At 46.3% G+C, this 10,102-nt stretch overlaps 1 protein-coding gene across 1 annotated transcript; it reads right to left on the bottom strand.

Annotated features, from left to right (window-relative positions):
* Positions 1-6,912: 6,912 nt before the first annotated feature.
* On the bottom strand, positions 6,913-7,337 carry C14H1orf202 (chromosome 14 C1orf202 homolog). The gene is given in 2 exon segments (XM_068985725.1): positions 6,913-7,184; positions 7,187-7,337. Coding segments are annotated over 2 exon segments (423 nt in total).
* Between the last annotated feature and the right edge of the window lie 2,765 nt (positions 7,338-10,102).

Raw genomic sequence — 10,102 nt, 5'->3', positions numbered from 1 at the left:
GGCGACCTGCAGAATGGGAGAAAATATTCTCAAATTTTACATATATATATAGATATAATACATAGTAAAAGTATATAGTAATATATATGTGTATGTATGCATATATATAGTAAAAGAACTCCTACAATTGAAGGAAAAAAACTCAATTAAAAAATGTGCAAAGAGCTAGAATAGACTTTTTTCCAAAAAAGATTACAAGATATGCGTTTACATGAAAAGATGTGCAACATCACCAATCATGAGGGAAATGGAAACCAAAAGCATAATAAAATTCTTCCTTACACCCATTAGGATAGCTACAGTCAAAAAAACAAACAGGAAAACAGAAAATATTACCAAACAAGGGCTTGCTGTCCCTCGTACATTGAAGCCAACACTATGATACCAACTTTTGAGAAAAGAACAAGTTTTGTTGCAAGACTGACTGGCAAGAAAGCAAGAAGCAAGGCTCAAATCTGTCTCTCTAATCCAGGGTTGGGGCAGAAGATAAGGGGTTGGGGCAGAAGCTGATTGATCAGTCTCTAACCAGTCTGTATATATGTTAAGCAGGATACTTGGGCTGCTCGGAAGCTGGGTTTTCCTTATTGAAGGAATTCTAGTCTGTGGCTCTGGTTAGACAACAGTTCTAAATAGAACAGTTCTATTCTCTGAATTCCATAGATTGAAGATTCTTGCTTCTGGGGTCATCCTAGAAACATGGGTCCCCTCTTGCTCATGGGCAGTGCTGTATCTGTAAGATAACTACAGGTTTGATTAGTCAACAATGTGCTTGAAGGAATCAGAACCAGTTTAACCTAATCCATGCTTCATGTACTCTTTCACTAACGAGTGGTGAAGAATTCAAGAAACTGGAACACTGATGCTCCAATTCTTGGTGGGAAGGTAAAACAATTCAGCCACTATAGAAAACAGTATGGTTATTCCTCAAAAACTTAAACATGGAATATGATTCAGCAATTCCACTCCCAGATACGTACCCAAAAATTTGAAAGCAGGGTCTTAAAGAGGTATTTGTACACCCATGTTCATAGCAGCATTATTCACCATGGCCAAAGGTGGAAGAAACCCAAGTGTTCTTGACAGATAAGCAAAATGTGGTATGTATATATAGTTGTAATATTATTCAGTTTTAGAAAAGAAGGAAATTCTGATATACGCTACAACATGGAACCTAAAGGACTTTATGCTAAGTGAAATAAGCCAAGCACAAAAAGACAAATACTGTGTGATTCCTTTTTAAAACATACCTAGAATATTCTAAATATGATACCTGGTCAAATGCATAGACACAGAAAGTAGAACCATAGTTGCAAGAGTTTGGGAGGGAGTGTGTAACTGAACTGAACTTTGATCTGCTCGCTTACCATGCAGCAGTCAATTTACCGACACCAGGTTGTGGTGAAGGACAGTATAGTGTGTATTGCAGGTACCAAGCAAGAAGGAACAGTTTATGCCCCAAAGATCTGAACCTCCCAGTGGCTTTCAGGGAAGAGTATTTAAGGCAGCGCTTGTGGTGAGGGCTGCAGGGTGCATGACTTTCTTTGATTGATTGGTGTTGAGGTAACAGGATGATGTTTCAGGAATCTTAATCATCAGCCTTCTGGTTCCAACCAGTCTGAGATCTAGCACTAATGCTCAGCATGCTCCTGCTGGGTAGGGTCTTAGTTAACACAGAACAACCCTGCAGGTACATCAGATTGTTACATAGCAAACAGGACTCTCTTTTATCACTAAAATATTGTCATTACTCTTTAAAAAAAAATTATTTATTTATTCGGCTGTGCCAGGTCTTAGTTGCAGCATTCGGGATCTCGATCTTCGTTGCAGCATGCCGGATCTTTAGCTGTGGCATGGGGGATCTAGTTCCATGACCAGGGGTCAAACCAAGGTCCCTTACTTTAGGAGTGTGGAGTCTTAGCCACTGGACTACCAGGGAAGTCCCTGTCATTACTCTTCTTGTTTAATTGTTTTTCCTTAGTTTCTGCTTTCCCTCACTTCCCCAATTAGTAACTGCTGGTGCCTGCTCTTTGGAACTCAGGGAAAGCCTAGGAGACGAATGCCTTCTTTCTGCAAACTAGAAACAAGGGACATGGAGAAGCTTTTGTACCTGGGAAGGCCCAGCAGGATCCTGCTAGTTTTCAAGGGGAGAATGGAAAGTTGTTGTTTAAGGGAGGCAGAGTCTCAGTTTCTCAAGATGAAAAGGGTTCTAGAGATGGATGGTGTTGATGGTTACACAGTGATGTGAATGTGCTTAACACCACATGGTTCAGATTGATCTCGAGCGGCCTCAACCTGCAGCCACTTGAAGCAGGACTTTGGTTCCCAGGCCAGAGACTGAACACTGAATCCCAGCCACTGGACCACGAGGGCCAGTGACAAGGTCCTGGCCTGTTAGCTTTGTAGAAACGCATTTCTTTCCACAAAGAGACAGAATGTTGTGAAACAAGTGTTTCTAGGAGGAAAAGGAGTACATTGACATGGGCAGACTCAGAGTTGCACCCTTGTGGTCGTTTGAATCACTTATATGGGGCATTTCTTCCAGGTTTCCTCTGGCCGGTCATCTTGCACTGAGTCCATATTTGGTTTATCTCAGAGTCCTCCCCTGTGTGCGCGAGCATCTCTTAGCCAAGATGGATTCTAGTGAAAGGCCCTATGGCGTCCCTGGTGGCTCAGATGGTAAAGAATCTGCCTGAACTATGGTAGACCTAGGTTCAATCCCTAGGCCAGGAAGACACCCCTGGAACAGGAAATGGCAACCTACTCCAGTATTCTTGGGCCTGCAGTGCAGGAAATCCAGGTTGAATCCCTGGGTTGGGAAAAGGCCTATGGGTAGGTTGACATCACCTGTGGGGTGGCACTCCCTTCCTTTTTGACCCCTGAGGAGCCTTTCTGCACACGTGTCATCAGGAAGGTCTCTTCAACCTCAAGAATGAGAAATATGTGGTCTCTTTATCTGGGAAGGGATCAGTTCTTCCTTCATCTTGAAGTATCTGTCCACAGAGGACAAACTGCAGTTGTTCAACCTGGGGCCCATCTAGCTCTGCCTCAAGATAATAACCTTCATGTCTATTTTACCACAACTAGAAGTATTTTTTAAATGATTCAAGTCACATAGTAGTTGTCGGGAACATAGTATTGTGACATGGGTTCGATCCCTGAGTTGGGAAAGTCCACTGGGGAAGGGTATGGCAACCCACTCTAGTAGGAGCCTGGCAGGCTACAGTCCGTAATGTTGCAAAGAGTCAAACACAACTGAAGCAACTTAGCGTGGGCGCACACACATACACAAATGTAAATAAAGCAATTCTACCTGTTCCCATATAAATCAGATGGGGGGAGCGGAGAGGCGTCTTAAATCTTACTTCTCTCCCTTGGCTTCCCAGGTGGCTCAGTGATAAAGAATCCACCTGCCAAGCAGGAAACGCGGGTTAGATCCCTGGGCTGGGAAGATCCCTTGGAGAAAAGCATGGCAACCCACTCCAGTATTCTTGCCTGTAGAATCCCATGGACAGAGGTGCCTGGTAGGCTACAGTCCATGGGGTTGCAAAGAGTCGTACTCAACTTGGCAACTAAGCAACAACAAACAACTGCCTTGGTGGGAGAAGTCTACCTCACATGCCTAAACCTGGGCCTCTATATATCCTTTGGAGACCCCTGGCAGAGCAAAGCCTGACACGCTGAGCAGGCTGTCCTATTCGTGAGCTGAGGCTCCTCCTCTTGAGCTCCTCACTGGTAACCCAAATTGACAGCCTCCCTCCCTTCTCTTTCAGAGGGTAAAGCATTTTAAGCTCTCTCTTGAACACTCTCTAAAACCATGTAGGACTCTGTGAGGCCCTCCCGATACAAAAGCCTTACAATATACCCCCATTTCTCATTTGTAAAAACTTTGAAAAAGACTCCAGTCTCATAGACCTTCCTGTAATTACAAAGGGCAGATTCAAACAGTTACTAATTAAGGAAGTGAAGGAATGCAAAAACAAAGGAAAGGCAGTCAGAAAACAATTGTGTGGCAATAAAGCCCAGTCCTAGTTCCTCAAGAGATATATTGATATGTCATGGTGTATACGACAATATATCTTTGAGTTCTACAGGAACCAAGGCCCTCACCCTGGTGGAGGATAGTAACTTTGGGGTGAGTACCAGATTCCTGGAACACCATTACCTCTCCATCAACCAATCAGAAGAAAGTCACATACCCTGCAGCCCTCACCCCAAATTCTGCCTATAAAAACTCTTCCCCAAGAGGGGGCTCAAGAGATGCAGGGGGACAAGCCTGTCCCAGAACTACCTCAAGGTCTGTGGTCTCCTGGATCCTTGCAGCAAACATGTTTCCCCTTGAAGTGGCCTGAGGCAGAGCTACCTCACAGAAATCTGGGGTTAGAGAAACCTTGGCAAGAGGCAATGAAAAGAGCTTAAGTGAAGACCCAACCTGACCTACCTCCTGTGGCCAAGAGACATGCTTCTGGAATATCTGCACCAGAAAACACTCAACCAAAAGTGGCTGAATAATGCGGGGCTGCATTTCTTTGTGTTGGTTTTCGATTCAAAGGAAAATGGATATAGGAGGAAGAACAAACCACAAGCTGATACTTCTCCAGCCCCAGAGGATCAGAAGTTAACATTGTCACCAGGAAATACTCTAAAATTCCAGGGGAAGGAGGGTTTAGTGGGAGAAGAAACCGCCAGCAGGCATTCTGCCCCAGCACCCTGATGTAGCATCCACACCCAAAGGCCATGTTTCTGCTGAAGATGGGCTTTGGCAGGAGATACCCACTGGTACGGGGCTTCCCAAGTGGCACTAGTGGTAAAGAATCCTCCTGCCAATGCAGGAGATGCTGGAGACAAGGGTTCAATCCCTGGGTGGGGAAGATCTCGTAGAGGAGGGCATGGCAACCAACTCCAGTATTCTTGCCTGGAGAATCCCATGGACAGAGGAGCCTGGTGGACCACAGTTCGTGGAGTCACAAAGAGTCGGACAGAACTGAAGTGACTTAGCAAGCGCGTACATACTGGCTGGTATAGTAGCCCAGAGAGTGGTAGAAACTACCACTCTCTTGGCCTAGGAGGAATTCATTATAATCAATTGTCAGGAGGAACCAATCACAGGCAGAAAGCACTACCAAAAATGTGACGTTTTGTGTGGACAGAACGAGAAGATTGGACAAATTTTCTAAGATAAACATTTACATTATCCCATGTGCTTATACACAGAGCTGAGATGAGTGTGTGTATGCACACATGTGTGAGTTAGTGGAAATATGTCCACACAGACCCAGGCACAGCCTAGACTAATTTCCTTAGATGTATTGTAGAGGCCATGGCCTGTCAGTCAAAACAAAAAGGCACAACTACATTCAAATTAAGGATCGGAGAAAATTAACTCTGCTTTAGTTTGACTCTTTCCTCTCTGAAATAAACAAACCCAGGAAACATTAAACAGTTGGAATTTCTTTCACATTATTCAACAGCACCTCTGTTTTGGTATTTGAGGATTCAGTAGTTTGATATCCTTTAAATAGCTTCTCCTTTTATGGTCTCTTAGTTTCAACCTCTCCAAGCAACGAAGATTCCACTGGGCTGCTCCCTACGGAACAGTTTGTAATTCAGGCATCTTGAGATCCCTGGTTCAATCAGCTATAAGGTAAGATAGCCAGACTGGTTTCCTTATAAGGATGGATGTTGACTATGAAACTTAATGGCTTTTCTGTTGAAAATGCATTCTCCTATCCCAACCCTATAGAATAATCGAAGCTGTCTGGACGATGCTAGGAATTAAAAAAAAAAAAAAAAGGAGAAGTACAAAATACACCTAACCTCAATCACAGAGAACTGTGGCCTGTAGGACCTCCCTTCCTGGTCCCAGCTTTCTGGCCTTCGCCTTGCTTTTTTCAGCTGTTCTCAGTTTCCTAGGTTCCCGACGCCCGAGTCCTTATTCCTTCCTTACACAGAAATGAACTGAACAAGGGCTGGTCCTCCATGCCCGCTTCCCCGAAGACGACTTTCTAGGTCAAGGGCACGGGGAGACCCCTGGAAGGCCTCAGGAGCTCCCCAGCAACATTAGGGACGTCAAGTGAAGAACCTGAAGGCCCGCTGCTCAGTGAGTCTAGTCTGTCTGAAGGTGCTTTGGCCAGGTGCGGCAGGAAGGGAGGACAGCAGGGTCAGTAGTGGTCTGGGAGTAGCCTAGGGAGAGACAATTATACCAGTTTAATGAAGACCTTGACTGCATACAGCTCTTTTAGTGTACTTCGTGCACTTCCACTTCTAATATTTTACTATCATCCTCGCAGGCCTGGAGATACAGAGCATCATTAGCAAGTTTTTATTGACGAGGAAGAGGAAGAAGTTAAAGACGCATTCAGGAATCTCCAGAACTCCTATCCCTTTGCACTTTGATCTTCCAGCACAAGTTTTCAAACTCCCGCGTTAGCCCTCAGGCCTTGGCCCTAATGTTGGTTTACACGGGTTCATAAACGCCTGTAAACGAAAAATCAAAGCAGGATTTGCTCTTGGTGGTGTAAGGTGAAGACTTCGAACATCCCTCTTTAAAAGAAAAACAAAAATGTTTCAATCCCAGAGGGCCTGCCTCCAGTTGAAGACCACTGCCCCTCCCACCTTCTTCTGGGGTGTTCAGGGAAAGATGAGCCCCCGCTTCCTTTCCCAGCTCTTCTTTGCCTGGTAGCAACCGCCAGAAAATATGCTGGGACCAGAGGGATCCCGGGGCCTCCGCGGCGACCACCTCCTGATCCGTTACTTTATCAAGGCCCCAGTCCCCAGAGAAGGAGAATAAAGCCGGTTCACATCACTAAAACCTTGGTTTCAAATGCCTCCCACCATCCCTGCAAAAAAAAAAAAAAAAAAGCCACCCGTCTTTCATTCAAATGGAACAGGGTTTATCTTCATATCTTGCCTTTACTAAACAAAATGAAAGCTCTGGATGCAGGAGGCGGGGCAGGGCTCCAGGCGGCCGCGGCCTAGTCGCGGGCCTGCGCGCGGTCCAGCCCCAGCAGCGGGATCTCCAGCCTCTAGCACCACTACCTTCGCCCGCAGGTAGTGCCGCCTCCACGCCACCAGCCTCTGCAGCAGCTTCCGCAGGCTCGCGGGGCCCCAGCGGCCGCGCTCCTGGGCCGCTGGCCCGGGCTTCGCTTCGTACCGCGCCTTCTTCCTGCGCGGGCCGCTGGCCGCATCCCGCCGGAAGAGCCGCCGTCGCCGGCCGCGCGCCGCCCCGCCGCCTCGGGCTCGGTGCGCCGCGGGCCGTCCCGCTTGAGGGGCGCCACACTCTTCAGCAGCCCGTGCCGCACACCGCCGCGCCGGGTGCAGCTCGGCCGCGCGTCCGCCATGCCGGGCCCGGGCCTCTCCTGCGAGCGCGTCGGACTGCGGCCACGGTCTGAGATGGAGCCGGGCGGCTAGACAGCAGCCTTAGGACGCGACAGGGCCGCTCGAGTCCTTTCTGCCCCTTCCCGGGTGCGCCCAATGGCCTTCTCCAGTAGACGTTACCAAGGGGACCCGAACGCTGACCGCACAATGCCCCGTTGAGGCATGCTCTCAGGGTACCCAGCACGAACCCTATCCCAGGATCCAGAGTCCCACATGGTTTCTCCACCCACCAATAAGCCGGCCGAGTTTGCCGTGGAGTGATCTTTAGGCAGGGCCTCAAACAGGCCAGAAGGGCCCTAGGAGGTCCCTGAGGTCCAGAGCCACATTTGCCGCTGCACAGCCTTCACTGATCTCTTAGAGATCAGTCCCACGCACCTATTGCCCTGGAGGCTTCTAATAGTTTGTGGACAGGTTTCAGGTGTGCTATATTTTTCAGCCAGCAGAGAACCAGAGTTTCTGGAAAACTCTCAAAACCTGATTTTCTTCATCTGGCCTTACCTAAACATCTCTTTCCTTGTAGGATTATCACTGATTTTTTTTTTTTTTTCTTTTTCTCCAGTAATTTTTTCTGATGGCACATGTAAGATTTTTAAGGAATTTTTGAAAAACACGAATACAAAAAAGAAAACATTTTTTCCTGCCTCTTTGTATACATTTTTGCACTTGTTAATTTCGTTAAATTCAAGTAAGGAAAAGCTAAAATAATGGCTACCATGTATCATGCTTATATGTGCTAAGCACTCTAATAATATTTTGCATAATTTTCCCGGTTTGTTTTGTAGCCCACTGACAGATGAGCAGGCTTTGGAGTGAGTCTGCTTGAGTTTGAATTCTGGCTCTCACAGTTACTAGCTTTAACTTTGGGCGTGTTACTTAACCTCAGTGCCGCAGTTTATTCATTTGTAAAACTGACATCATAACAATCCTACCTCTCTGGGAGTTGTTGTGAGAATTAAATGAGATAAAATACATAAAGCACTAGGCACACGTTAAGTGTTCAATAAGTCAATTGTTTATACAATCCTCACAACAGTTCAAAGTGATTCCCAAATGAAGAATTCCCACTTTGCTGATTGAGAAAACTAAAGCTTGGAGAGGTAAAATCATTTACCTGAGATAACATAACTTGTAAACTAAGGAGCTATGAGTTGAACCCCAGATTCTTTGAACCCAGGATAGTAAATGACTGCTGCTATTGAGCTTTCAACTATTCACCCTACCAGTATAGCATTCCTTCTTCTGGTACATTTATCATCAAAAATGTCCACAGTTAATAATTAAGGGTCAACATTTAATACTTGTGTGGCCTTTAGATAAAAACACAAAACAGGAGGGAAAAAAAAAAAAAAAACAACAACCTCAGCTATTCAGCCTTTTCTTCTAGCAACTTTAAAATCTAATCATCTCAACAGGAGCCTTTCCATTCCCATCATCCCTGAGCACACCCTAACAGTAAATCTCCTTCTCACCTTGGCCTGACTACACAGAACCAAACCCCACAAGCCATTTCCCTTTAAGAACAGCTTTATGTTTTGGTTGCTCTTCCCCAACTCTCCATGGATGCCTCTTTCTTGTATTCAGGCCATCTGTGCTTCCTGCCACCGGAACCAAAGAGTGAGCACAAGGTAAGTCCTAGATGATACAATTGGTAATGAAACAACAAACCCCAATTCAGACTGTTTGCATGTACAGTGCAAGGAAGAGCAGCCAAGGACACCAGCTCCCCTCAGCCGTACACAGGGCAGCATTGGAACAGAAGGGCCAGGTGACTGCAGAGCACAGCCTGTTGCTGAGAATCCGATGCCATGCTGCAGCTAGTTTACAGGCTGCAACTGGGCCCAAGAGCCGGAGGACAAGGCAGAAAGTCTCATGCATCATGGGAACCTGAGAGGGGATAAGAAACTGTCTCACAGCAGCCTCCTAGGAAGAAAGGAGGCAAGTAGAAAATGGCCTTGCTGCTCCTTACAAGCCTTGCATGCCCTCACGCTCCAGGAAGATTACAGAGTGTTCTGCCAAGATTTAGATTCAGCAACAAGTCAAGCCTGGCCTGTGTCCTATGTGGATGTGTACAAGGTCCCCAGGGCACCATGACGGAGCCATTTCCCTTCACAAGCCAACTCACATGCTTCCGGAATCTTTTTCTGGCTGTTATGAACTGAATTGTGTACCCCATCACCACCAAAGTTCATATATTGAAGTCTGAATCCCTAGAACCTCAGAATGTGATTATATTTAAAGATAGAGTCCAAACAGGTAATTAAGTTACAATGAGGTGGTGATGATGAGCAGTAATCCAATATGACTGATGTCCTCATATGATGCTTAGGACACAGACACTCAGGGAAGACCATGTGAAGACACAGGAAGAAAGTGGCCTCCTACTAGCCAAGGAGAGAGGCTGCATAAGAAACCAAACCTGCCAACACCTTGATTTTGGACTTCCAGCCTCCAGAACTGTGAGAAAATCAATTTCTATTGTTTAGCCACCTGATCTATGATATTTCGTTATGGCAACACTAGCAAACTAACATGCTAGCTGACTGGGTTTTCCTCCTATTTTATTCTGCCTCAAATCCCCTTCTTGTTCCTCGGTCATTCTATTCTGCCAGGAAGGATCACCTTGGCACAGGCTTGGCACCTTGGCACACCTCTGTGCACAGGTTCCTCCTTGTAAGGTTCACTGTATGGATGCCCATCCATCTGCCACTGCCCTGAGGCCCCTGTGTGC

This window comes from Capricornis sumatraensis, chromosome 14 (genome assembly GCF_032405125.1).
Source record: "Capricornis sumatraensis isolate serow.1 chromosome 14, serow.2, whole genome shotgun sequence".
Classification (NCBI taxonomy): domain Eukaryota; kingdom Metazoa; phylum Chordata; class Mammalia; order Artiodactyla; family Bovidae; genus Capricornis; species Capricornis sumatraensis.
The sequence above is the reverse complement of the archived record's forward strand: the minus strand, read 5'-3'. Positions and strand labels throughout refer to the sequence as shown.